This window comes from Camelus ferus, chromosome 13 (assembly GCF_009834535.1).
Source record: "Camelus ferus isolate YT-003-E chromosome 13, BCGSAC_Cfer_1.0, whole genome shotgun sequence".
In the NCBI taxonomy this organism is placed as follows: domain Eukaryota; kingdom Metazoa; phylum Chordata; class Mammalia; order Artiodactyla; family Camelidae; genus Camelus; species Camelus ferus.
In genome coordinates this window covers 30,685,302-30,713,095 of record NC_045708.1, presented here as the reverse complement: position 1 = coordinate 30,713,095, position 27,794 = coordinate 30,685,302, and the positions used below count along the sequence as shown (strand labels likewise).

Below are 27,794 nucleotides of genomic sequence, written 5' to 3'. Positions count from 1 at the left end.
CAGCCAGCCAATGGCTGGGGTCCTATAAACGCTATAGGATGTCTCAGTGCTCTCAGAGTAACCCAGCCAGCGTTCAGATCGTGTGCCCCCGGTCTCAGTTGCTAGTTCGCCAGAAAGCGGGAGGCCAAGCGACCGGAGTCTGAGTTGCAGTCGGAGTCTCGGGACCGGAGCAGGAGCCTGAGCCCGAGAGCGGAGCCCGCCCGCCCTTCGCCGCCCGCGCACCCGGCGCCTCCAGTGCCTCCGGCGCAGCGCGGCCATGGAGCCCAGCAGCAAGGTGAGTCGCGCGCCCGCGGGCGTTCCCCTCCCGGAACAAAGGCGCGGACCCTCGCCGACCCCGCTCTACCGGCCTGGGCCTCCCCAGAGGCCCGGCCGCGCTGTGCGCCTGGGACGAGCAGCGCGCCTCTCCGAGCCTCTCTCGGCACCAGCCTGGAGCGCAGCGCCCTGCGGGGGCGGGGGACGCAGGAGCCGATAGGTTCGGGATCTGGCGGGCGCGAGGGCGCCGCGTGTGTAGTTGGCGCCCGCACTGAGTCATTGGCTTCTTTCCTGGGGCCCCAAGCCGTCCACGCGGCCCGGCGGAGCCAGGGGACTCAGGGCCCGGGCGCGGCACGTCGCTCACGATCTCCCAGGCGGCGGCCCCGCGCCGGCACCTCCCGGTGCGGGGGAGGGGGCCCGAGCGCGGCGCCCATTGGCTGAGCCGGCCGAGCCCCCAGCCCGGCCCCGGCCCTGGCGCGCGGAGGAGGCGGGACCCGCCCCCGTTCGGCCGGCTCCCATTTCCCGGGTGCCACACGGGGCGCGCGGCCTGGTGTGTGGCGTTTCCCGTCCCGGCGCCAGCCCTCCGGGGTTCCGAGGCGGAGGGCTCTTTCTTAAGGCTGGGCCTCCAACCCCGGGGTGCCTGGCTTCAGGGTTGAAGCGAAAAGTCCGTCTCCGAGGCCCTTTTTTCCTAGTAGTGGAGGCCCCAGAGCTTTTGCCAAGCCCCAGGGAGATGTGCTCCGAGGTGGCACGTTTTCCTGCTCGGGCGGGGCTGGTGAGGGCCAGGCGGAGAGAGCACCCTGGAGGCCACCGCCGCGATCCCGGGGGCCCGGGGCCGGGAAGGGTTCCCGGGCTGGGGTGAAGTGGGTGGAGCGCGCGCCCGGGGGCTGCGGGACAGGGGACTCTGAATAGATGACGACTCTTATTCTGGGAGAAAACAACTACCTAGATACGATCTCTTTTTTCATCTGTAAACGGGCTTGTCACGCGGGGGGGGGGGGGTCTCTTTGACTTCCCCAGAACGGTTCCTTTTCAACAAATACTTATTGGTCCCCTCCTTGTGTGTAGGGCGTTGTTTCTTTACTATCTTCCCCCTTCTATAGAATATTTTCAAGTCCCTCTTTTATTTGAAACCCTGCCTCTTATCCTCTTGAATTTTCCCGTCTCCTCGGCTGGGAAGGCACGGGGATGCCCATTTTTACACCTGGAATGCAGGTAGCACTGAACTCTGCACAGCCTTACCTGGGGTGTAGAGGTGTCTGGTGGGACTGAGCGGTGTCTTGGCTGGGCAGAGACGTGCGTGATAGTGACGCCAGGCTATACCTCAAAGAGAAAAGTCTCCTTTATGCCTGTTGAATTCAGACAATTTGCTTCACCCCGCCCTGGCCCTCGGGGCTGAAGGAAGACCTTGGACCTAGAACACATTCCCTGACAGTCATAAATGAGCCATTATGCTGGGGTGTAACAAAATAAAAATAAAACGAAAAGGTATTTTAGCTAGTGGTAGGGGGTTCACTGTAAATTTTAAACACTTGGCTGTGTTAGCGCAGTACTCCGGCAAATCATTTAACCTCTCGCCCTCAGTTTCACTGTCTGTAAGAGAGGGATAACTTTCACCCCTTGAAGGGTAAGAACTGTCTGTTCAGCAGGTGATATTGAACTTGGGTATTTATTTGTTGAGTAAATAAGTGAATATTCTGAGTGGAGACAGAACAGTGGAGAAGAAAATCAACAGCCACTTACAGTTCACTAGGCTCTTGGCTCAAATGTTTTCAATGTCACTGATCCTCCACATGGATCATGGGCCTAGAGCTCAGAGAAGGGAAGTAATTTTCCTGAACTCACACAGCTAGTAAGTGGCTGTGCTGACTTTGAACCCAGGCCAATCAGAAAGGGATTTCAGTCTCCACTGTCCCTTTGCACCATAGCCTTTCTTGAATTTTGGGCTGAGAGGAGAGTTTGCCTAATTTCAAGAGCTCCCCATGTGCCAGCTGGTTCCAAATGCTGTAGCACGTGGGGATTTTTCATTAAATAACCTCCAAACTTTTGATTGCCTGCCCCATCATTAATTTTGAAGTACCTCCTTTCCAGTGGTTTATCTGTATTTATAAATTCATGTACATGCACTGTTATAGTAATAGATTATACACCTACATAAAACAGAAATTTCAAAAGACAAATACAGATAGCAATTATAGTAAAAACATTTGTCTTATTTTTTTTGCTAAACCCTCTACAGATCATCCTGTGTACACTCTACAATAAAGCCCTTCCCTTTGGAGACTTCTGATTTGATCAGCAAGCCCACCCCTTCTGTGCAAGAGGTTAGACTGAGGCCTAGAGAGGTTATATCATTTGCCCAAGGTCTTAAAACCGGGTGTACCTGGTTCCGAAGTTCTTTTTGCCATGTTCCTCTTCATCTCCTCGGACTCACCTGACTTCCCTGTGTCCTTTCATGCACTTTTGCAGCATTGTGATGAGTTTAACTGAGTAGGAAGCAGGGAGGGGACAGGTTGAAGACCCTCCCATCCCAGCCAGGGCAGCAGACAAGGGTAAGCCCTGGCCCAGGATGTCTGACACAGCCTTTTGTGAAGAACTCCTAACTAGTCCCTCCTGGTGCCCCAGTTGTGCCCCAGGACCTCTGCTGACCCTGCCCTCCAAAGGAGAAATCAGAAATCTGCAGGGGTCCTCAGTCCCTCAGTGGCACAGAGAGCAGAAGCTTCTGAAGTCCTGCATTTGTGGTTTCAAATTCCAGTTTAGCTCGGTTGCCTCATCTGCAGAATGATGTCATTTTCATCACTAGAGTGTTTGTAAGAATTCCGAAATAAATGTGTCCGTCTGTCCCCATCAATACTCCATAAATATCCCTTGCTTTTTTGGACTCCCTTGATGTGTTGTACCTACCTGGGCCCCTGGTGACCTGTTCCCTGGGTTGGAGCCTCTGTCCAGAAGTCTGGCCTTCTGGCAGTGTGAGCTTTAGGGGGCGCCACTATGTTGGGGACCATATCACTCGGTCAGGTAAGTCATTAAAATTCTTGCTCGCCAATTCTCCTGCAGGGGTTTGTAAGGAAGCTGGTTGCTAGAGTAGCACACGGGTGAGAGTGCCCTGCCCAGAGACGGGTCAACTAACGGGGCTGCCCTGCCTCCTCCCTGAGGGTGAATGAATCACGATGACATCTCGGTCCAGTGGAAAATGGCTCTTCCAAGGTCACATATTAGCCTCTCACCACAAAACACACTGCCAGCCTTTCTAGGGTGATGTAAGAGAATAAAGGAAAGTCCTGAGCAGGAAGGGACCTTCCAGTGCATAGCCCAGCCCTCCGTTTACAGATGGGGAAACTGAGGCCAGAGAAGGAAAGCGACTTCTCCAAGATAACGCTGTCACAAAAAAGTTGAGATGTTCTTCAGTATCTTTTTAAAAACATGCTTTTTCCTCTACACCCCTGTCCTTTGTGCCACCCTTCACTCACCCCAAATGAGCAGGAATTCCCAGACTTCCCAAGCTCTTTCTGGGTACAGTCTAGAAGTTGGATTAGATATAATTTGACAGCTGAAGGCCTTCTGTGAATGGAAACAAAACACGTCCTCACGAAACTATGACCTTGGAGAAGTGGCTTTCCTCGGGGCCTTGGTTTTCTTCCCTGTGAAATAGAAACTCACTCCCCATGGTGGATGTGGTGAGATTGGCCTAGTGCCCTAAATCAGGGTGGTGGCTGTTTTAAATGGAAAGACCCTTTGCACAGCTAGTCTGAGTGTCCAGACAATGTAAATGTGTCCATAATGATCCTTGTCCCATGCTGAGCCATTCCAAGACCAGCCTCTACTTGGCCTGGAGCTGGGTCAACCCCAAATCCCCCATAATCAGCTTGTGACTTCAAGGAGCTCAGCTTTACCTGTGCCTCCTGGTCATGGGGTGTCAGGGCCCAGAGCTCTACTCCAGCTCCAAGGGTACAGGCATCCCATCTCTCCTCCAGCTGGCAGAGCTGGGAGGCCTGGGACAAAGGGGAAGTGTGCATCATTGGCTTGGGACCTGCAACCTCACCCCTCCCCCACCTCACTCCTGGCAGAGAGGTGACAAAGCCCCTCAGTTTGTTAACCTGCATCCCCAGGATGGTGGAGGCCGAGAAGGCTCCTGGTTGGACTCACGGGCTCAGAGAGGCTGTGTGCAGGCCAGCAGGTCCAGGCCTGACCACCAAAACAAACCTCCAATTGTTACCCGCCTCTGTAGGAGGGGTGGAGTGGAGCCTGAGGCTCTGCCATCCGGCCTCCAGGCCAGGGAGGCTGTAGCTAATGCACAAACATTAGGGTTTTGCAGTAACTGAGCAGGTCTTCCAGACCTTGAATGAGGACGGTGTTCACCCCCTCTAGGACCTCAGCACTACCACCTTAAAGGCTTTTGCCTCCTTGGGGCCTAGGCAGCCTTGGAAGGGGAGGGAGCTCTTGGACCCCAGCTTATAGGGACTTTGGCTACTAAGGCCTCTGCCGGACGGGATGTTTGCCCAAACTGCCTAGCCAGACGCTCACCCCTGCACTGTTGGCATCTAAGTGGGGAGGAAAGGGCTGCACCAGAAACAGTTCTACCATTTGGCCTCAGGCCAGCCACACCACACACAATTAGTTGGAGCTTATTTCCTCAGCTGCAATAGAAACAATGCCTACCTCTCTAGGTCAGGCTGTGGATTTTTTAAATTACAGAAGTAAGGAAGCCAATCACGGAGAAGCAGGCAAAGCAAAAGAGTAAACATCTTCTCCTGGTTGCAGTGGTTTGGTGTTTACCCTCACAGACTTCTTTTTGTGCATGTGTACATGTGTGCCTATAAATGAAATTTTATGTAATTGGATCACAGTTTCTACACAGCTCTGTGCAGCCCTGCACCACCCATCCTGTTCACCCACAGTCCTGTAGAGGTAAATGCTTGAAGTGCTTCTCTCTGCACATATATATAATCAAGTGCCGTTATGCAAGTTATCTCCTCGCTCCTTATACAAAATGTACATCCTATACATTGTTCAGTACCCTGCTTCTTTAACAAACGACCCTGGTACTCTTCACATCAAGTACATACAGATGTGTTGCAGTCTTTCCAACAGCTGCAGGATATTCCATTACAGGAAGTCCCACCATGATTAAGAATTAAGTGACTGTCCCCATCACTTTCTTTCATACCACTCGCCACCTGATGTATTTTTGGTATTTATTTTCTGCCTTCCCACCCAACCCCCTCCTCTGCTGGCCCCCAGCTGAAAATATCAAGTTCCCCGAAGCAGGGATTTGGTTTCGTTTATTGCTGAATCCCCACTGACTAGAATAGTGTTGGGAATATGCCTTTAGGTTTTGTCTTTCCTTAGTAATCTAATTTCTTATTCTTAGGAAATCTGCCTTACAGAGAACAGGAGGTCTTAGGGCAAGGGGCTTTTTCAAAGTCACACACATGGGAGCTGGGACTGCAGCTTGTCGGCTGAGATTAACTTCAATTGAATTGGTGCCCACCTCACCAGTGAATGGGAACCTCTCCAGGGTGTCAGCTTCTCCAAATGTCCAGGTCCTGACTCAGGCTGTCAGTTGTTTGCATTTAACATCCCGTTTTAGGACAGACAGCTTTTCGGAAGATTTGGTTTGGCCTGGAAGACTTTGAAAAATCCTGTGCAGTTCATGTGTTGGGTTTTCACATAGCAATTCTGGGATCCTGGGGCTTAAATCAGAGACTGGCAAACTTTTTCCAGAATGAGCCAAATAGTAAGTGAATATCGTTGGCCCTGTGGCCATATGGTCTGCCATTGCAACACAAAAGCCGCTATAAACAATATAGTTATCTGCAAACAAGCATGGCTGTATTCTAATCACATGTTGTTAATGGTAGCTGAAATTTGAGTTTAATATAATTTTCATGTATCACAAAATATTAGCCTTCTTTTTCTTTTTCCCCAGCCACTTAACAATGTAAAGCCCATTATCAGCTGGCAGGCTGGATCTGGCCACGGGCCATAGTTAACCAACCTTTCCTTACAGCAGAATCCCCCCAAGTGATCGAGAGGTTCTGAGCTCGGGCCTGGGCTGTCCGGGCTCAGACTGGATGGAATTTGACCTACATAGGAAGGAAGCACCAGGTAGATACCTTGTTTCCTTCGGGGACTAGTACCTGGAAGCAGGGGGAGGACAGGAGCAGGAAGGGTTTGGCCTCAGAGACCCCCCCCCAACTTGAACTTCACAGAAGCTGGGGCCTCCTGGTTATCCGCTTGTTCCTCTCTGAGCTCCTGTTTTCTCATCCATGGAGTAGGAGCAATCTCTCCCCCAGAGCCTGGTGGTGGTGGTTAAATCAGGATGAGGAAGCAGCCCCTGGCACACAGCCTAGCGTCTGGCCGGTGCTGCTGGTGCTGATAAAAGTGGCTGCTCCCTCCTCCCCTCTCTGCTTTAAAGATTGATGAGCACCTTCTGCCTCTGGGGCCACCCCTGTGGGGTGCAGGGGAGGCTCTGCCACACAGGAGCCCTGACATCACTGGAGGGCTTGAAGGAAACGGCTTCCAGAGGAGTGAAAGCCTGAGGTCACCTGAAGGTCAGGCTTTGGAGGGTTATCACGCTTCTAGTTGAAAAGACCTGGCCGCTGGAAGAGGTCAAAGGGTAAAGCCTCAGGCCTGTCGAGGAATCCAAAGAACTCAAGTCCCGGCCCTGGCTTTTGTTTGCTGAGTATCCTGGGCCTCTACCCTCTGACTTCAGGGTCCTCATCTGTCGTGTGAGAGGGCTACAGCAAGTCTGCAATTTCTTGGGCTTCTTTCTTTTTTAATGCCCAGAATTTTGTTCAGATAAAATCTTAGAAAAGAAATGTATACAAAATAAATAAAAAGGGAGCCATCATGGATCCTGTAAACCCCTTGCCTCACCCTCCTTGGAACTGGGGGCCAAGCAGTTACAAAGGTCTGCATCCCGTGTTCCACCTCGGGGGCCGTGCAGAGCTGTTGGGGGGTGGTGGGGGATGGGAGCCACATCTGGCTCCTCACAGCTCTGGGACCCTCCCCCCATTGGGAGCTCCCTACCTCTGAATAGCAGTGGCCACTTGCCCTCCCTCCGCCTATACTGACCCAGAGCGCCCAGGGCTGAGCGTGTGCAAAAAAGGAAAGGCCCGTGGGCACAGGTCAAAAGTCCACGCATGGTCCTCTGGCAAGTTATGTGACCTGGCCAGGCCACCTGGCATCCCCATGATTGGGAGGAGAGGTCCTGAGGCCGACACCTCATCGGTAGCTTCTTGGAAAAGGGAGAGCTCTCAGTGGGCTGCAGGATCCCCAGAATTGGAGTAGTCATGGGGGTGTGAGAGCCTCTCTGTGCGGGGCCCCGGGCCCTGGCATTCATAGCACTGAGGGGCCTGGGGCACCCCTCAGAGAGTCAGGATTTGAGCTCGGGTCAGAGGTCTTTCCTCTACAGCCCTGTGGGTTGGGGTTCGGGGTTGGAGAGTTACTGTTAGGCTGTTTCCACCTCTCAGAGCTGATGTTCAGTACTTATCAGGGGTTTGATACATGGCCAAGTTAAAATCTGTTAAGACTACCACGAGTCTGGCAGAACAGATACACACAGAGCCAGTTTTACCCAAAAAGCTCATTTCAGGGGTGGTGGGTTTTGTTTTACAAACGCTCAGTGCTGTACCCTACCCTGGGCACTCTGGGTCCCATTCTTAAGGATATCCCAGGCTGGTGGGTGAACAGCAGATGGGTATTCCCAACTGCTTGGAGCAAAAGCTGGAGATGGTAGAGGACACAGCAAAGGCAAAGGCCTAGAAGAGCAAGGGATGTTCTAGAAAGTAGCCCCATCCCCAGGGGGTTGTGATGGGCAGCTGGGGGTCCCAGATTCTGGGCTCTACATCGCTCCTCCACCCCTAAAACAGAAAGCCGTGAGCTGCAGGGTTTGTACCCCTTCTGTAAGGCATCACCAACTAGTCCATCAGCTTGGCACCTAAATAAATGCACATTGAATGAATGGACTTCATCACTCCGTTTCAGTTCCAGCCACAGGGCAATGGGGGCACGTGGTGGCTTCCCATCCCTCCCTGCTTGTCAAGTGAACTCTGCCGGCTCCATGGTGGACACTGATGTGGAACCTGACAGCAAGCCTTTAGGGAAGGAACTCTTACTCCCATTCTCTATGTGAAGAAACTGAGACCTAGATTCAGGGCCACCACATATCCCAACTCCAAGGTGAAGGGAAGCAGCTCACTGCCTTCCAGCCTGGGCCTCCTGACTCCCAAGTCCAGCTGAGAGAGTGCTGGATGTGGTGGGTGTGGTGGGGGCCAGAGGTAGAGGCGTGGATATGTGACTGGACTCAGTGCTGCGTGCCTGCCCGGGAGCAGGGGCCACACTCCTCCCCCCGCGTCGAGCATCCAGGCACACTGATCACCCCCCAGTTTAATCAAGCAACACAGACTGTTCTGTCTACCTGGAATGCAGTCTTGCCACCGCTTCCCCACTTGGCAGACTCCCTGCATGTCCCTCACAGCCCAACTCCAGTGTCACCTCCTGGGAATCCACCTTTGATTGTCCTCAAGCAAAATTACAAGTCTGTCCCTGCAGGGCTCTCACAGTGCCCTGGTTGAAGCTCAGGCCACACTAGGCTCCGCTTCCCAATGGACCTGATGCCTGTTCCTTGATGCCAGGACCAGGGCCTGCAGCACAGGTCACTGAGCATTTTAGTTGGTCCTGATGCAGCAGCCTGCCTGGGTGGACGTGGGTGGGTAGGGTTTCTAAAGCTGAGTTTGACCTTGACCTGCCACTTGGCAAAGTCCAGCAGAGGGTTTTGTCCTTGGCTCCCAGCAACCCCTACTCCCAGAGACATGGCCATTCAGCGGGGCCCCAAGGGTGACTTCAGAGGCCCAGAGACCCCTGGCATATCAGAGCCAGACAGGACCGTAGTAATAGTACTAACCACCTCCCACCTCGAGTCCCTGCAACAGTGTCATTCATGCCTGTGCTACTGGCATGATCCTTTTACCAGATGTCCTATCATCTGTATCATTTTTCACTTATATTTTTATTCAGATTGCTTTGTTCTAAGTAACAAAAAACCACGGGGCTTATGAAAAATTTTCTTTTGAATGAGTGATGTGTTCACATGGTTCAAAATTCAAAAAAATACAAAAGGGTATAAAATGAAAATTCTCCCTTCTACCCTGTCTCTGCCACTCAGATCCCCCAAAGTACACTACTACCCTTTTCTGTGCCTTCTTTTAAGTAGACATTTTTTCCTCTCCCACTGCACTCACCCTTGACCCCCAGCCTTTTGTTTTTTCCACACAAAAGGTAGCTTATAAATACACTGTTCTGAAGCTTTGCTTTTTACTTAATATAGCTTGGGGACTTGGGGACTGTGCCAGATCAATACTAAAGAGCTTTTTTTTCCCAAGTATTCCAGTATATAGCTATGCCACATTTTATCAATCATAGGTTTGCTTTGCTAGTTTTATGTTTATTCTAGCGTGTACTAGGAAAATACGTATCTTGCATACAGTTAATATCAGTCGATGGCCAACCTCAGTGGACAACCTAGAGTTGACACATGTGACTCACCAGGCAGAAAACCCTGATGTGTGGGGCACAGCCTCTATCGGGCCCTTCTGTCCTTGTGATATCCTCTTACTTAATCCCACTGGTCACCCTGGGAGTTGGGCTTGGCCAGGGCCCACCAGAGGAGCTCTGTCAGGTGCTCAGCACCCACTCAGAACTGACAGCACCTGGATCTGACGGCTCCCAGGGAGTTGAGAGAAGGGAGGCCCTGGAGGGGGCTGGGGTGCGCTGGGCAGGGGGCGTTTTTGGAGGTGGGCTGTGAAGGACAGGATTTAAGGGAGTGCAGCCCACCAGGAGGAAAGCCCCAGCCTCTAGGATGCATGTTGAGTCCGGCCAGGAAGGGGCCATGGGAAGGGAGGACCCAGCACTCCCCTGACAAGAAATGGGCTCTGAACTCATGCCGGCCAAAACCTCCTTCCTCTTTCTCAGCCTCTGGCGTGAGAACCTTGGCTTTTGCATTCGTTGTCCTTACGGCTTCTAGAATGAGAAGACCACACAAAGAATGAGTCTGATAAACAGCTAAGCCTGGCTCTATCCGTGAGGATCTTGTCGTCAAGGCTGCTTCTTCTGGGGGAAACCTGAGTGAGGCCCATTGCAAGGCCATGGCCAAGCTGAGACTCTCCCCTCCACAGGTGGCTGGGCTCGGGGTCTGTGCCTCCAGCCTGCCCCTCCAGTGCCCAGCCCTGGGTGGGGCACCCAGTAGTGCATGCCTGTCATTTCTTTGACAACCCCCACCTACCCTGCTCCGTTCCCTCAGTCTGTTAAGGACCTGCCTAATATCACACTTACGCCTAGTGTCAGTTTAAAAGAAAAAAAGAGTCCTCTCCCTTTCTCTAGCTAGGCACCTTGCTCACCTGGGCCCTGCTGCCTGCTGGCCTCCTCCCTGCCTGCTGCCTTCCTGCCCTTGGCTTCCAGGAGACGGAAACCCACCGCCCTTTTCTCCCCCAGCCCTTTGTCCCTTGGAAACACCTTGGCCCAGCAGTCTTCCTCGCCTTGTGTCACATACTTTTCCAAAGCACATTCCTGGCTGTATGTCACCTGTGTCTAAACAACCCTGGGAAGCTCGTGGTCTGGGGCTGGCTGCCCCAAGCTTCAGCCCAGCTCTCTGCAGACCCCCAAGTGAGCTGGAATTTGTCTCTGCCTCAGTTTCCCACCTTGTGAATTGAAGAGGGGTGGGGGGCAGGCCCATATCTTCGATGCTGATAAGTTGGACCAGTCCCATTTTGCAGACAAGCAAACTGCGGTCTGGGAGGAGTGAGGAAGGGTGATTTACCTGCTGGAATTTACAGAGCAAGGAGGAAGAGGGGCTAGAATTTGAAGCCAGCATCTTCGGCTCCAAATCCAGGACACGCCCTGCTCTATGCTGCTCCTCCTATGTAATGTGCCCCCGACCCTTTGCATTGGCTCCTGGGCCTTCCAGTCAGAGTCCAGAGCCACCTGAACCCCAGGCATGGCTTCAGGGGAATGAGACCCCAGAGAATGCCAAGGCCTGTTTCTCTCGAGCCAAGACCTGGCAACAAAATGAGAGAGAAGACCCTTAGTCCCCTCTCCCCACAAGTGAGACTGGCCAGCCCTATGTCTAGACTTTAGCAGGGCTGGTTTGGGCACCTGAGGTCAGGAAGTAGCCAAGTTTCTTGGGAGAAGGGCTGGTATGGTGCCAGGAGTCAGGCAAGATATCTGAACAAGGGAACCCGCCAGCCCAGCCCCTGCCTGCCCTCTAGTAACCTGGGCCTGACATGCCTGAAACAGTGTGCTTTTTTTTTTCTCTGCAGAAGCTGACGGGCCGCCTCATGCTGGCCGTGGGAGGGGCAGTGCTTGGTTCCCTGCAGTTTGGCTACAACACTGGCGTCATCAATGCCCCCCAGAAGGTGAGTGCTGTGCCTTCCTCAGCTTCACGATACCAGCTGGCTCTGCTGCACACCACGCATCCCCTACACACTCACCCTGCCCTTGGGTGTTGGGGTCATTTACCTCAACTCACCGTCTGCCTCACCAGCCTATATTCTGGCCCTGAATGGGTTAGAGACTCTTGGCTCTGGCCTGGGAATCTTGGGGCTGCAGAATTCTAGGAGCCCCCACAATCACAGGGTCTTCATAGGTCATCTCGACCAACCTGCCACCCAACACAGACTTTGATAAAAGTCGGAGCCATGCTTGGTGTAGGGGGGCCACGTCCCTGCGGTATGCAGAGCGCTTCCGTGGTGCTGGTCTCACCTGCTGCTCGGGCCGTGCTCTAAGGCAGGCAGGCAGCAGCCATCCCCGCTCCCACCCTGCAGGGGAGGCGGGGCAGTGGCCAGAAAGGAGGAACCTGCCCAGCATCACCAGCTGGTCAGGTATGGAGCCAGCCTGCAACACTAGTCTGCCTTGGCGCCCTTGTCACCAGGTGGTCCCTGAGCCCATGCTCACCCATCCACACTCCCCTATAAGGAGCCTGTTCTAGGCTGAAACTGCCTGTCTTCCCGGAGGCCCTGTGCCAGGCAAAGCAAAAATGGCGTCTTGCCCTAGGGAGCCACGGGGGGTGCAGGTCTGTGCTTATTCCCTTTGCCCCACAATGCAGCCCAGATCTGCCTTCACTTGTTCACCTGAATGTCAGGACTGGGAGGGACCCCAACGAGCGCCTTCAGCCCAGCCCACTGCTTAAGGGAAAAGAGAAGAGGCGCGGGTGGCGGGGTTGGAGGGAACTGTAACGCGTCCCTCCTCTATACCAGGCCTGTTGTGTATGTTCATGAGGTCAGGTGGTGATTTCCCTTTTATAGACCTGAAAACCGAGGCCCCGGGTGGATGAAATGACCTGTGGGCACAGGGTCACATAGCAGTGGATGGTGGAGTCAGAAATCAAACTGTTGTTTCCACGACCTCATGCTGTCTCCCTGACCAACCACCTTGTCAGTTCAAAAGTCCATACCTTCCCAGGGCAGGACAAAATGAGAGTGGACAGTCCTGTCAAGGCCACATTCGTGGTCCAGACGGGTAAGGCCAGAAAAGTGAGTGTGGCTGGCTCCCAAGGATCAGGGGCCTCTCTAGGGGAGCTGGGCGGCGTCCTGGGAGTCATAGCTGGGCCTCCTCCAAATAGGCGGAGGGTGGCTGTGGGTGCCACGCCCGATGCTGGGGAGCAGGTCACCAGGAAGGCCGGGCCTGCTGAGTCATGCTCAGCTGCAGCGGAGGTGACCGGGCTTTTCCGAGCGCATCAGAAATGGTGACTGTGGGCCCATGCTTGGAACAGCCCCAAGCCCTGCTTTTGCTAAGTGCTCTGAGCTGCTCTTGCTGAGGTGTGTGCCTTGGAGCTGGCTCCCTCTGGGAATCCTCACAGATGCAAAGTCTGCACAGTCTTAGAAGGAAGTTAAGTTCTCACTTGACTGCACATTGGGGCCCCCTGACACTCACAGAGTCTGACCTCATTGGTCTGGGATGCTGTCTGGGCATCAAATTTTTAAAGCTCCTCAACTGATTGTAATGTGCTGCAGTCAACGATGAGAAATAATGGATTAAGTGATCACACTTAGTCAGGGGTAATCACGTGACTGTAATCACGTGACTGTGATCACGTGGTGAGTTACACCTAGTGACAGAGCTAGGACTCTGAGAACAGGATAGAGGTGCTTTCCAGAAACAAAACAGGGTTGTGATAAGCAGGGGCCCACAAAGTTGGGAATAAAATGACCAGAGGAGAGAAAGCCTAGTGTGTCACTAGGGTGAATGGGAGGGGAGAGAAGGATGGGAGGCCAACAAGGTAAGCCAGACACTGACCACGAAGGGCCCTTGTGGTGGATATCTTCATCTACAGACTATCCAGCCACTGGCAGGGCGTAGCACAGCAAGAATGGGCACGTGGTCACCGACACGTAGGCTGAGCTGGGGAGCATGGACTTCAGAATGAGGACAATAGAGCCCCATTGAAGAGGACAGATAGGATCAGATTTGCATTTTAGGGAAATGATTCAGGCGTCTGGTGCGGTGGGGTGGGTCTAAGAATGCAAGACTAGAGACAAGGAAATAGTGAGAAGGCTGCTGTTGTAATAGGGGTAGAAAAACAAACAGTGAGTAGGAAAAATGGACAGGATCTGATCATCAGTTCAGGGTGAAGATGAGAGAGTGGGGTTTAAAACTGGCTAGGGCTGGTTTAGTTCTTTGGGTGCCGTGGGATACGCAGGAACTGAGGTTTGGTGTGACACAGTGGACACAGACAGGGAACACTTGGACACAGGGTCTGTTTCTTGGGAGGGTGATCAGTGGGAGGAAACTGACAGGTTGGTCCCCGGTATCCAAATAGCAGTAGAGGAAGATCTCCCAGAGACACTGTGGATAAAAAGAGAAGTAAGTAAGGGTCAAGTCCCCTTTGATGGAGAAAGCTTCCGCCTTGATGGAGAAAGATCCTAGGAAGGAGGAGGAGAACTGGCACCTCTAAGCCAGGAGACGAGAACCTTACAAGACAGAGGAAGAACGGAAGAGCCCCTAGGCGAGGGCTCATGGCCGTGACCTTGGCACCTAGAGTGGAATAGGAATAGGCACTTGGATATGAAGGAGTGAAGGGATGCTGCCAGGTTCCTGGAAGCTGACCCGGATAGGTCAGCCCAGTATCACCAAATCCGAAAGACCCGATGGGGACCCTGCAAAGGCTGAACAAGTGGAGCCGTGAGGGTGTGGGTATAAACCTCCCTGCAGTGCATGGAGGAGGGAGAAGGGAGATGGGAGAGAGTAGAGTCAGCCCTTCCAAAGGACTTGGAGAGGGGGGAAAAGAGCAGTGGTAGCCAGAGGGTTGCCTGGCTAGAATTTTTTTTTTTAATGCAAAGGCTTCACTTTTAAACATGTTGTAAGGAATCAGCAGAGGAGGGGAGGGTGAAGACAAGGAAGGGGAGTGGGCCTCCAGGAGGCAGGTGGTGGTGGAGCAGAAACAAAGGTTTTGCATTTGGCCGAAAGAGACTAAGAGACTCTGAGGTTGCAGACATGGACAAACCCAGAGTGACCTCCTCCAATTCTTGGGGCCTCCATCTAATCAGAAACAGGAGAAAGGTGAGACCTGCAGTGGGAGATGTGCGGGGTGGCGGGCCATGGTGTCCAGAAGTGTCTGGAAGGCTATTGGGCAGCCCAGAGGGCCCAACTGTAAACATCTGTAGGAGCATTTGTGGGCACCTATCCACAGGTCACTGGGGAAAACGGCCCCTGAGGACCAGAGCAGGAGGCCTGAGTGGCGTTTCCGGGGGTGCGCACTCAGACTCTCTGTCTGTTGACTCTTGCACTTTACAAACACTTCTCACAGCCTGGCCCTAGGCTTTCCAACCAGGGGCAAAGGTGTTAGACTTAACATGTGGAGAGGCGGTGGGAGGACACCAGAGTAGGAGATGAAAGCCGGGCACAGCGCCGCCTGTCAGGCCTCAGGAGGCACCAAAGCCATTGTCCTGGGATGGCACAGTGATTCGGTTCTGCATTTTTCCTTCACAAAACGTGGACTGTGCCAGGTACTGTCCTTGATGAAGGCGGGGGGATAGAGCTGTGAACACAGCAGGCACATCCGGGCGCTCAGGGAGCTGCCTGGCACAGGGTTGGAGCTGGACCCTGTCCCTGCCCTCCAAAGACTCAGTGTGTGGACGGTGGTGGGAGAGGACCCTGGAGACCCCTTGGGAAAAGCCAGAGAGTTATGAATGGAGGGTTTCTAGGTGCAACGGGAGCAAAGAGAAAGGAATGACTATTTCTGGGGTGGGGCTGATGGGAGAGACAGGAAGGGCTTCAAGAAGGAGTTGGCAGCTGTGCTTTGACCTTGGAGGGCAAGTCGGCCCCAGGGGGAAGGAGGGCAGGTATCCCAGGCAATGGGAACGGCTTGTGCAGAGATGCGATGGCATGAAGTGTTCCACTGATGGCCGCACCAACCAGGCCAACAGCCCTTGTCTGTTTAAAAGCACTTCTCTTGGGAAACTGGACTGGGCTGGCTGGGTTGGCCCGCTCTCCGAGGAAACCTTGCCCCACTAGTGGTAAGGATGCCAGTACTGCTGTTAATTAGCAGAAGCTACGTCTCCTCCATAAAACAGGCCCGAAAGGGCTTCCTCCTGGAAGTGGTTAGTTAATCATAACATTATCTTAAATGTTTACAAAGCACCGCCCCATAAATTATCTCCTTACAGCAGCCCGGCAAGGTGGGTAGAGCGGAAGTTATCTTCCCCCTCATAAAGAGGAACCCAGGCTGGGTGAGGCCACCTGGACAGTGAAAGGCTGAGCCACAGGTGGATGCCAGGCCTCACACCGGATGACGACATCTCTGCCAGGCTTCCTGTCTCTCCGGGGGAGGAGGGGAGCCCAGCCACAGAGAGAGCAAATAGATGAGCAAGGGCACCCTGACCCCCATTCTGGGTGGAGAGAGCCGCCTCTCCCCTCCCCAAATGGCTTAGCTGCCAACAGAGATGACTAAAAGGCCATTTAGGAGCCATGAGTTCCTGGCCGAAGGACAGTGTCAGGCAAGTCTGAGAACGAGGCCGCCTAAGAAACCGGACTGTTTGGGCTGGAAGGGGCCTGACGGTCCGTTGGCCCAACGTTCCTTGTTTGCCAAGGGAGGAACTTGGTCTGGAGACCAGGCGGGCTCTGCCCAGAATGACCTGCTTGATGAGCGAAAGTACTGGAGGCAAGACTGTTTCCCAGCCCAGGCTCCACGCAGCCCCTCCTTACCTCTGCCTAGATCCAAAGAGTTCTGGGACCCTTCACCCATCTCTGCTCACACAGACTCTCACCTACTACGTGCCAGGCATCATTCCATATGCATTAGAAATAGTCATTCAGTTGTTCCTTATAATAACCTGTTAGGTAGGCACTGTTATCGCCATTTTATAAGAAACTGGGGCACAGAGATGTTAAGCAATTAAACCAAGGACACACAGGTAGTAAGTGGCAGAGCTGGGATATAAATCCAGGGAGTCTGGCTCTAGTCTGTGTCCTTGATCACTGGAGACGGAAGGGCAGTTACACTTACAGGCACTGAAATACCCTTTCACACGCCAACAACTTCTACCCAGCTGCTCCCTCCTGCTGTGACTTCAAGCTGAGTCAAGCTCAGTCACGCACAGACATCTCAGTTTCCCACACACAGTTGCACAACCTCTTACACCATGACACCCTGTCACAGCTCCATCATCTCTTAAACCCCTCAGATTCATAGCTTGTTTATCAATCAATGACAACGCTTTCTGCCTCCAGCCCTGTGCTGGGGCCCAGCGACACAGATCAATCAAACCATCCCCACGTTGGAATTTAGTCTAGAGGCTGTGATGGAAACATGGATGAACAGAGACAGGGAGGGAGAAGGTACCTGGCCCATACAGCAGGGGTTTTTGTCAACATGGTGGACGTTTGGGGCCAGATAGCTCTTTGGTATTACGGGGGCTGTCCCATGCATTGTTTAGCAGCATCCGTAGCCTCTGTCCCACCAGTGTGACAACGAAAAATGTCTCCAGAAATAGCCAGATGCCCTCTTGGGGGCCAAACTGCCCCTGTTTGAGAACTGTTGCAGTAAAGGAGGGTGGCTATCAGGAAGGCTCTCCAGAGCAGTGATTGTGCATTCTCTGGAAGGTGACCAGTAGCTCACCTGGCAGAAGGCAAAGACGCAGCAAAGTGAAGGTGCAGAGGCGTGGGGTGCCCAGGGAGCAGGGGGGCATCCCCGTGTGTGGATGGGAGGAGCCACTTCAATGAGGGCGGTTGGGAGCCAAGAAAGGTATTGAGCAGGGGAGACTGAGGAGGCTGGAGACCAGTGAAGGGCCAGAGCGAAGGTCTGGCCTGGGTTTGGGGAGAAGCCGTATCAGGGCTCTTCCAGAGAAGCAGCCTGGGTGGTCCAGTCCTCTGCTGGGGGGTTGGGCCCCAGCTTTAGCTCCATCTGGCTGCCTGGGCCTCTTCCCCAAGCCCCGAGGAGAGCCCTGCAGGGCCCAGGAGCTATCTGTCCAGCCCCACCTGTAGCATCTGGCTCTGAACTCCTCCCAGCTGACGCTGGGGTGTGACTAAGAATTGCCATGGAGGCAGAAGGTCTGGGCTGAGGAGCACAGCCAGCCCCAGCTCGGGGAGGGGTAGGTGGGGAACAGGGGATAGTGGTCAAAGCCAGTATGAGAGACAAGCTGGCCCTTTTGTCGTCCTGACTGGTGCTCAAAGCTTGGGTGGCTGTTTAACTCCTTCATCCCCACAATACATCTAGGACAGAGAAGAGAGGGTTGAGAGAGGGCTCTGTGTCCTTCTCAGGATGATCTAGAAGGCCAGGCCTTCTGGAGTAGAGCAATGTCTCCAGGGAAGGATGGTGAGACCAGCCAGAAGTTCCAAAACATAAACCCTTTCTCTTGGCAGTAGTCTTGAATTCTAGATCATGGGTTGGCAAGGGGACCAAATCCAGCCAGCAGCCTGTTTTTGTATGGCTTATGAGCTAAGAATGGTTTTTCACATTTTTAAAAAGTTGTGGGGGGAAAAAAGAAAAATAAGCAACAGAGGGCAGATGTGGTCAGCAGACCTTAATATTTTGTATCTGGCCTTTTACATAAAATGTTTATACCAATCCCTGCTCCAGACTTTGACTTGAATGCTCCCTGCTGATGGGGGACTCACTATCTGTAACATGGATAATTTCATCTTCTGAAGCCTAGAAAGCTCTTCTTTCCCCTGAGCTGAGGTCTGTGCCTGGGGATCTGCAGACCTCCTGGGTCCCTCTGTCCAGGGCAGCCAGCAAGACCTGAAGATAGAGCTCTGCCCCCGAGGCAAGCCCCTCGTTCCTGCAGGTTCTTTATTGTATTATGAATTTCTTAGGGTAATACTTTGTTTTTCGGCAATTTAAAAATGGCAAACTCTGACCCTAATGCTCCTCTGAAGGAGGCAGCTTCTCTCCTTGAGAGAACAACAGTGACACAAGGAACAGCTTATTCCATGTGCCAGGCAGTGGGCTATGCCCAGAGCCTCACTACAGACACTGTGTCAACCCAGAGGAAGTCAGAACTTCCACTCTAGACCGGCAGACATGTCCTTCATGCACAGTGGCCCGGGCACGGATGGGAGGGGCGTGTCAGACATGATACAACCCGCCTGCCCCCAACCCCAAGAACTGCTGGAATGAGGCATAGCTTTTTACTGGAAACTGTTCAGTCTACGGGATCGCAGCTTCCCAGAGATGTCCTCCTGCTTCTCCCTGCTGGCCCCTACAGTGTCGCCGAGGGGGCCTCTGCCCCCTGGTTCAATGAGGGGCTGATTGGACAGAGAGCTCTTATAGCCGTTCAACTCCTGACAGCCTGATCCCGAGGCTGACCAGGGCCCTCCCTTTGTCCCCAGCAGGCAAGCACTCACACAGAGCCTCGGCAGGTGGAGGGGTTGGGAATGGAAAGGGAGCAGAGACAAACGGGCAGCTGAGCCTGGTCCACTTGACGTGCAGGGCTCGACTGCCAAGTTGAGGGGTAATTGTGGGAAGCGGAATCTGGCTTCAGGGGATGGGAGGAGTCGGGAGCAGGACCCAGGTGAGACCTGGGGCAGGCGCTGCACGCATGAGCAGAGAGGACAAATTTGGAGGGAGAGTGGACAGGCCCTGGAGAGTGACTGGATGGGGAGCGGTGGCAGGATCAAGGGCATCTCCCAGGTTTGTGACGAGAGCATGAGGTGCAAGCATTCAGAAGAGGCATGCGAGATGCCTCGCCTCACACGTGAGCAGGGGCTCAGGATGCTGCCAGGAACCTCGCTATGGAGACTCGGTCTGCGGGATCCTGTTAAGGGAGGACTAAGGGGCACCCAGCCACTGCTGGGATGATGTTAAAGGCAGCCACTGGGTGGAAGAGGTGACCCAGAACTTCTCCCCATGTAGGGTTCTTCTGATTCTCCCAGATCCTCTGCTTTTACTGGGCCAAGGGCCAACTTTGCACCCCCACATGGGGCATGGACCCCCAGTGGGAGAGGACAGAGAGCTCCCCCACCAGCAGCAGGAAAGGAAAGCCACACTTAGCTTCTTCCCAGAAATCTCAAGTGGCAGGAAACTCCTGCGCAGCCTCAGCTTGGCCAGGAAGTGCTGCTGGAGGTGGAGAGGTTGAGCCCGGGGCCAAGGTGGAGTCTAGCTGCTCTTGCTCACCCTCCCGCAACCCCATAAAGTGCTCTGTGCTGCAAGGGGTGTAGAAGAGCCAGCTCTGGACAGGGTTTGGCCCTCTGACTCGTTACCACATGCAGGAGACTCCACTGGAAAGGCTCCGGTAACACCTCACTTATACATGGTCCTCAACATCTCCAGCCAGACCCCAGTGAGAGGGTTAAAGATCTCAGCCTCACACCGTTAAACTCATTTAGGTCAGAAGCATGCACTTGTTAACTCTTTTTTCGCACACAATTCAAACAAGTTCCATTAGCTGACTTCTTGGCAGATTTTAAAACGATGTCATAGAGGCATCTGAACCACAGGGGGCAGGGGGAGACCCTGAGAACTACAGGATGCAAAAATTAAACACTGTCTGGGGTCAACACCTCTCCTTGTTCCTGCAGAGAGCCCCAAGGACATCAGTGTCCTGGAGCCCTGCCTGTAGGTCTGGTTGCTCAGGGTAGCACGTGAGAGGGCCAGGAGGGAGAAAGATTTCCACCCAAATGATGGGCCCACTGAGGGGTGAGGGTCATTTATCTGGGCAGTTCCCTTATCCAGGACAGCTTGCTCTCTGCAGAGCCTGATAAGCGGAGCATTACTGTTCCGAACCATCCTCCTCTGGGGTTGGTTTTGTCCCTTGAGGAACACAAGCACTTTGTATTTGTTTTGTTGAAATCTGCCTTCTCTGCCACCAGCAGAAGTGAGGGCTTCCAGGAGCCTAGGGCCCTTTCTCCAATGACTGCTCCATCCACTCACTAGGTGTCCCTGCACCAGCTCTGGGACAGGCCCTGGTGTGAATCCACTGGGATCCCCGACCTTAGGAAGGGCAGACTCCTGGGACCCTTTGAGCTGCATCTTAAAAAGTCTCAGTGTGGTAAGGCAGGGTGAGCCCTCCGGGAGGGAGGAGTAACCATGGCAGGTGGGGAAAGGGTGGTAGGACAATGGGAGGGACGGTGGGAGGGGAGGAGGTGAAACTGATACCTGGCAGGAGCCTTAATTTTGGATTGTGGGATGAAGGCTCTGTTAGATGCTTTGGTCAGTTCCAGAACATGGTGGGTCTCTGCCCAGTGGTGGTGCCAGGGACCAAGCAAGCACTGCAAGTAAGTTTCATTAATTCCCTGCAGCAGTGTGACGTAGGCATTGCTAACGTAGTCATTTGAGATGAAATCATTTGTCCTCCGTCTCACTGGAGATAAGTGGTAGAGCTGGGATCTGAACAGGGCTGCATCCAGGTTCCCAACCCCTGCACTGTCCGGTTTCCCTGGGACAGACAAGTAGATCACTATGGCTGCCTCTCACCAACTCCCCCCACCCTACCATATCAATCTATCCCAACTCCCTGGAGCTCCATCTCTATCAGGTGTCTCCAGACCTAGGACACATGGCAGCAGGGCAGGAAGAGGATGGTTAGAGGCCAAGGACCCACTGCAACCATGGACCAGCATCTCAGTGGGCATTCCTGGGACTGTGGGCCTTGGTTCCATTCACCCTTTACCCACAGCCTCCTTTTCTGGTAGGCGCCTGGGGTTGGGAGGGGTGGCAGGTGGAGAGCAGTACCGAAGGAGACTGCACTGTATGAGAGACCGCATACTGCCATGTGCCCATGAACTCACAGTGGGGAGGGGTGCCGATGGGTTGGGATCACATGGAATTGAGTTTGAGCTGCAGGTGGTGAGGGGAGGAGGGGCATGCAGGTTTCTGACTGGCTGAAGCCTGGAATATTCAGATTATGTGAGCATGAGTATGTGTGTTTAATGGTGTGTGTACACAGGAAGCTGTTTCTGGGTATGTTGGGCCAGTTCCCAGCTATGCATGTGGCTGGCTGGGTCTGGCCGGTCCCATGGCACTGGGCGTGTATCTGCATTGCCTGAGAGGAGGGTGAGCGTGTTCGGACAGAACCAGTGCTCTCCGCCTGCCACATTCCTGGGCTGGCCAGGCCCTCCCCTTGGTGGGGGCAGGGCAAGCAGGCAGGCCTGTTTTGGGACAGGTGTCTCCAGTTCCTGGAACTGCTTCCTTGTCTGTAGCTTTCCTCGTACCTCCCAGCTGGGCACCTGGGAGAGGGGACGAGGTCATGGGTCCCATCAGGCCAGCCACAAGGAGCTGGCCTGCCGGATGGAAAGCAGCGGCGTGGGTCTCGCGAGCCCATCTTGTGTGCAAGTTGCTCACACCAGGCCCTAAGTGCAAAGTCAGTGAGCCTGCCCTTCCCTTCCTCCCAGGCCTCCTGTCCAGCTGGATTTCCTCCCCAGCATGGAGGTGGGGAGAGCACCCACGTGGCAGGAGCTGGGGCCTTAGGCACCTCAGGAAAAAGGGGGCACGTAGGAAGGAGCATTTTCTCTCTGAGCCTTTCTCTGCTGTGCCTGACGTTCCACCAGCAGTCACTTGCCACCATCCCCACCAAGTCGCCTTGAGCACATGAAACCACAGGGCACTGGAAACCAGGCCTGGGGGAGGTATGGAAGCTGGTGCTGCTCTCCCTTGGAGGTAGTGCCCAGACCCGTGTTTCTCACTGGGGGAAACTGAGGCCCACAAAAGGGGAGTGACCTGGCTCAAGAACACCCAGTAAGTCTGGGGCCGGGCCTGGCACCGTGCTCCCTCTGGCATCCCATGGCCCTCTCTGAGCGGGGAGCAAGGGAAAAGGACGGCCAGGTCCTGGCCTCGCCCACCAGGCTGCTTCTCCGCCTGCAGGTGATTGAGGAGTTCTACAACCAGACGTGGATCCACCGCTATGGGGAGCGCATCTCGCCCTCCACGCTGACCACGCTCTGGTCCCTCTCTGTGGCCATCTTCTCCGTAGGGGGCATGATTGGCTCCTTCTCTGTGGGCCTTTTTGTGAACCGATTTGGCCGGTGAGCAGAAGGGGTCCTGGGCAGGAGTGGGAGGTGGTGGTGGGGTCCTTCCCTGGCTGTTTTAGGGTATGTACTCATGACTCAGCCCCTGGGTCTGACCTGTCTGACCTGTGATGCCCATCCCCTACCCAGGCGGAATTCCATGCTGATGATGAACCTGCTGGCCTTCGTGTCCGCGGTGCTCATGGGCTTCTCAAAACTGGGCAAGTCCTTTGAGATGCTGATCCTGGGTCGCTTTATCATCGGTGTGTACTGTGGCCTGACCACCGGCTTTGTGCCCATGTACGTGGGGGAGGTGTCCCCCACAGCCCTTCGAGGGGCCCTGGGCACCCTGCACCAGCTGGGCATCGTCGTCGGCATCCTCATTGCCCAGGTAAGCCAGGACGGTCCTGCTCTCCCAGCACAGCCCCCAACCATAGCTTCAGTGCATCTCGGGTGTGCATCCAGATTCTACCTCTCACCCGGCCTTCCAGCCCTGCAGAGGACAGCCTCCTAGGACATACTCTAGGTACAGATATATGCATCCCCCTCTCTCCAAAGGCTTTCCCTGCCCCATCCCTAAATCGTCCTTTGGCAGAGTAGCAGCCCCCATGCCAGTGGCCCAGCCGTCTGTCCTCGCCCTCATGCCCTGAGGCAGTTCCTACTTCCCCCTTGTCACACGAGGAAACAGGTTTAGAGAAGTTCAGCCTCACATTAGTGGCCGGCTCAGAACAGGAGCCTTTTCTCTGAAGCAGCAGCTGAAACAAAGCAGGCGAAAGTCCCTGGGCAGAGTGGGCTGGGAGTGGGCCCCAGGCTCAGGTGGTGCTCCGCCTGGCCTCCCTAGGTGTTCGGCCTGGACTCCATCATGGGCAATGAGGAGCTGTGGCCCCTGCTGCTGAGCGTCATCTTCATCCCAGCCCTGCTGCAGTGTGTCCTGCTCCCCTTCTGCCCCGAGAGCCCCCGCTTCCTGCTCATCAACCGCAACGAGGAGAACCGGGCCAAGAGCGGTACGGCGGGCTCCGCCCCTCCCCGCCCCCCGGCCCCTGCTGCCTTCCCGCTCTGAGACTACCCCACCTTCCCTCCGGCCCCCTCAGTGCTGAAGAAGCTGCGCGGGACCGCGGACGTGACCCGCGACCTGCAGGAGATGAAGGAGGAGAGCCGGCAGATGATGCGGGAGAAGAAGGTCACCATCCTGGAGCTGTTCCGCTCGCCCGCCTACCGCCAGCCCATCCTCATTGCCGTGGTGCTGCAGCTGTCCCAGCAGCTGTCCGGCATCAACGCTGTGAGTGCCCCTCACCCACCCTTTCCTGTGCCCCCCGCCAAACCCTGCAGTCAAGTGCGTGCTGTGAACAGATCCCACACTTAAACAACGAACGAGCCCCTGCCAGAGGAGCAGCTCCCGTTTAGAACCAAAACCCGGTAGGGGGCGGTACAGTGTCCCCTTCGTTTCCATTCACTGTGCATCCTACACCTGCCAGGACAGAGGCGGGGAAGGGCCACAGCACCCAGCTGAGCCCCCATGACTTCTGTGTCCCCTAGGTTTTCTATTACTCCACAAGCATCTTCGAGAAGGCGGGGGTCCAGCAGCCTGTGTATGCCACCATCGGTTCTGGCATTGTCAACACAGCCTTCACTGTCGTGTCGGTGAGTCTGCATCATTACCCACTGCCTGTTACAGCCTGGGTCTAGCTCCCGGCCTTAGGGGAGCTCGGGGTTGGGGGGGGGTTGCTTCAGGACCTCATGGCCACATGGCCTAATGACTGAAGAACAGCCTTTACTGCGAGCCAGGCGTGCATCATGTGTTCCATAAGTGCTATCTCGTTTCATCTTCAGCAACTTGTCAAGTTCATTACTCATATCAAACAGCTGATGACATTTATGCTCAGAGAAGTGCAATGGCTGGCCCAAGGCCACAGCCAGAATGTTTAGCTGTCTGGCTCTCCAGGCAGCCCTCACCCCTGTACTGCGGTCAGGCCCTAGGGTCAGCATGTTCCCCCTTGTTCCTATGTAGTCCCCAAGCCGAGCCCCAGGCAGGAGGCGGTCTCGTCTTCCCTTGTGTGTCTTCAGTGCCATGTGGCCTTCCCCACACTTGGGGCCACCCTCCTGGAAGAAGGAGTGTGTTCCGAGGGGCACCAGGTGGGGGTGGCACTGACACTCTCTCTGCCCACAGCTGTTTGTGGTGGAACGAGCTGGCCGGCGGACCCTGCACCTCATAGGCCTGGCTGGCATGGCCGGCTGTGCGGTGCTTATGACCATCGCGCTGGCACTGCTGGTGAGTTGCTGCGCCCTGGGGGCAAGGTGGCAGGGTGGGAGGAAGCTCACATGGGCCTCGGGCCTCAGATCCCACAGTGCCTGTCTCAGCAGCACCTGGAGGCCAGGTGGGGGCTGCTCTCTCCCTGGTTCTGCCCACCCCCCCACCCCCGGGCCTGACCTTCTGTCTCCTTAAGCTGCCTCTTTCCATCCCACTCATTTCCTGTCTTGAGCTGGCTCCTACCTGCTTGGTGTTTTCTCACCACAGCACCTCCAGCCCCAGAATGCAAGGGCCCTCTCCCCAGGAGTTGCTTTGCCCAATACTAAATTTTTCAGTCTTCCCCTCAGGCTTAATTCATCTTTAGAACAGCCCTAGAAAATAATGCCCTCCTCCCCACAGAGGGGCGGAAACACGCTTTATGTCACTAAGTCCTCAGGACTCGCAGGTGTGGCTCAGTCAGTCTCCCACGTATCTCACGTGAGAAGACCTAGTCCCAGCGACGTTAGTAATGCCACAGATAAAGGGCGAAGCCAGGAATCAACCTCAGGTCTCCTGGCCCCGAGCCTGTGAATGTAACCTCTGTGATAACCCTGTCCCAGGCACTTCACATACAAACACTCACTGGTCCAACGTCTGGGCAAGGAATGCACCAGTACACTCATTTCGCAGCTGAACCAAGGCTTAGAAAGTGCCGTGATGGCAGAGAGATCTGGCATGCTGTAGGCGATAAGCAGCAATCTGGGATCTGGAACAAAGCCCATATAACTTTTCTACTGTAGCCTCCTCGAGAATGATTATATATAGAACCACATGCCTATAGCCTGCTCTGTGCCGGCCCTGAGCTGGGCACCTTACAAGTCTTCTAACCACCACCCCCCACTCCCTGCCCCAGCCCAGGGACCTCTTCTTAGCACCTCCCACGTGCATACAACACGACCGTTCCCAGGGGGTGGGCCCAAGCTCACAGCCACCATGTTTTGTTCAGATAATGCAACCAAAACCCAGCCCAGGGTACCTAAGTCATATGGCAAATCCAGGATCAGCCCCAGGCCTCTTGCCTTCCAGTCCAGAGCTCTTAGCCCTGCCCTGGGCTGCCTCTGCAGTTCATTTCCTCAGAGGATCTGTCACAGCTCAGTCTAACTTTCCTTCTCTCTCTTGTCCTCACAGGAACAGCTGCCCTGGATGTCCTACCTGAGCATCGTGGCCATCTTTGGCTTTGTGGCCTTTTTTGAAGTAGGCCCTGGCCCCATCCCATGGTTCATTGTGGCTGAACTCTTCAGCCAGGGCCCCCGCCCAGCTGCCATTGCCGTCGCTGGCTTCTCCAACTGGACCTCAAATTTCATTGTGGGCATGTGCTTCCAGTATGTGGAGGTAAGAATCCCCAGAGTCCCCCGTACTCAGCGTTTCTCTCCTGTGTGCAGGGCCTCGCCCAGAGTGCTGTGCAAAATTCACTTCCTGCCGTTGTCACTGGAATCATGCTGGGGAGGAAACTGAAGCTCAGGTCATACAGTTAAGCACCCTGACCTCAACTCCAGGGTTCTTTCCTAGCTTTGAATTGTCGCCTGTTCTGCTCTGCCGTGGGAACCTGCTCCTATTACATGCCACGTGCAGGCAGAGTCTCATTTAACCTTCCCAGTACTCACCCAGCTGGGTTGTAAGTGGGTGTTCCCTTTTTCAGATCAATGGCCCTGAGGTAAAGTGATTTATCCAAGGTCCTACAGCCAGGATGAGGGTCAGTCTCCAACCGAGTGTTTCCGTGTGTCTTTCAGCAACTGTGTGGTCCCTATGTCTTCATCATCTTCACCGTGCTCCTGGTTCTCTTCTTCATCTTCACCTACTTCAAAGTTCCTGAGACAAAAGGCCGGACCTTTGATGAGATTGCTTCTGGCTTCCGGCAGGGGGGAGCGAGCCAAAGTGACAAGACACCTGAGGAGCTGTTTCACCCCCTGGGGGCTGATTCCCAAGTGTGAGGTGCCCCACACCACCAGCCTAGCCTGCTCCCAGCAACCCCAGGATCTCTCGGAGCATAGGCAGCTGGATGAGACTTCCAAAGTGACAGATCTTAGCGGAGCTGGACCTGAGGCTCCCTCCTTCAGCCAGTAATGAAGTCCAAAAGAACATTCAGGACTTTCATGGCTCCAGGATTTTAACAAAAGCAAGACTGTTGCTCAGATCTATTCAGACAAGCAACAGGTTTTATAATTTTTTTTTATTACTGATTTTGTTATTATTTTTTTATCAGCCAGAGTCTCCTTTACCCACATCCCAGGCTTCACCCTGAATGGCTCAGTGCCTGAGGGGGGGGACCAAGCCCTGCCTAGACACTTGCCTTCTTCGCCAAGCTAATCTGTAGGGCTGGACCTATGACCAAGGACACACACTAATCGAACTGCGAACTATGAGTCTTCTATCCCAAGAGGTGGCTGTGACCACTCCCTTCTGTGGGCCTGGGTCTCCCCACCTAGGGCGCCGGGCTCCATTAGGATTCGGCCATTCCCATCTCTTCCTACCCAACTGCTCAAATTAATCTTCCCTTGCCTGAAACCAGTTGGGAGCACTGGAGTGCAGGGAGGAGAGGGGAAGGGCCAGACTGGGCTGCCAGGTTCTAGTCTCCTTCACACTGAGGGACAGACGATCGCCATGAGAGAGCCGTGGGAGGCTGAGAACTCACTATTCACGAAGACATGGACACTCCTGCCCTGCTGTGTATAGATGGAAGATATTTATATATATTTTTTGGTTGTCAATATTAAATACAGACACTAAGTTATAGTATATCTGGACAAACCAACTTGTAAATACACCACCATACTCCCTCTGTAACTTACCTAAGCAGATATAAATGGCTGGTTTTTAGAAA

The 27,794-nt window shown here is 54.4% G+C and overlaps 2 protein-coding genes across 5 annotated transcripts in view; one reads left to right on the top strand and one right to left on the bottom strand.

Annotated features, from left to right (window-relative positions):
• Nucleotides 1–27,794, bottom strand: part of LOC102517729 (olfactory receptor 2A12) — a 187,512-nt gene that overhangs the window by 146,065 nt on the left and 13,653 nt on the right. For 3 of the 4 annotated variants that reach the window (XM_032494010.1, XM_032494011.1, XM_032494014.1), the window contains exons 1-2: nucleotides 2,633–2,738; nucleotides 1,492–1,663 (exon numbers count right to left, since the gene is read on the bottom strand). The exons of the other annotated variant lie outside the window; for it this stretch is intronic. The gene's annotated coding sequence lies outside the window, so the exon portion shown is untranslated. Of the gene's footprint in view, nucleotides 1–1,491; nucleotides 1,664–2,632; nucleotides 2,739–27,794 lie in introns of those variants that run through there. 4 annotated transcript variants of the gene reach the window in all.
• SLC2A1 (solute carrier family 2 member 1) lies at nucleotides 45–27,794 on the top strand. Its single transcript, XM_032494005.1, has 10 exons — nucleotides 45–274; nucleotides 11,568–11,663; nucleotides 22,544–22,704; nucleotides 22,837–23,077; nucleotides 23,528–23,690; nucleotides 23,778–23,965; nucleotides 24,223–24,327; nucleotides 24,854–24,955; nucleotides 26,102–26,305; nucleotides 26,704–27,794. The coding sequence occupies exons 1-10, from the start codon at nucleotides 257–259 to the stop codon at nucleotides 26,902–26,904; spliced, it is 1,479 nt and encodes a 492-aa protein (XP_032349896.1). The 5' UTR covers nucleotides 45–256; the 3' UTR covers nucleotides 26,905–27,794.

Excerpts from the sequence above, each read along its gene's own strand:
- SLC2A1 (XM_032494005.1), top strand. Across the intron at positions 11,664-22,543 it reads TCATCAATGCCCCCCAGAAG|GTGATTGAGGAGTTCTACAA; the intron begins GTGAGTGCTGTG and ends CTCCGCCTGCAG. Across the intron at positions 23,691-23,777 it reads GGAGAACCGGGCCAAGAGCG|TGCTGAAGAAGCTGCGCGGG; the intron begins GTACGGCGGGCT and ends CGGCCCCCTCAG.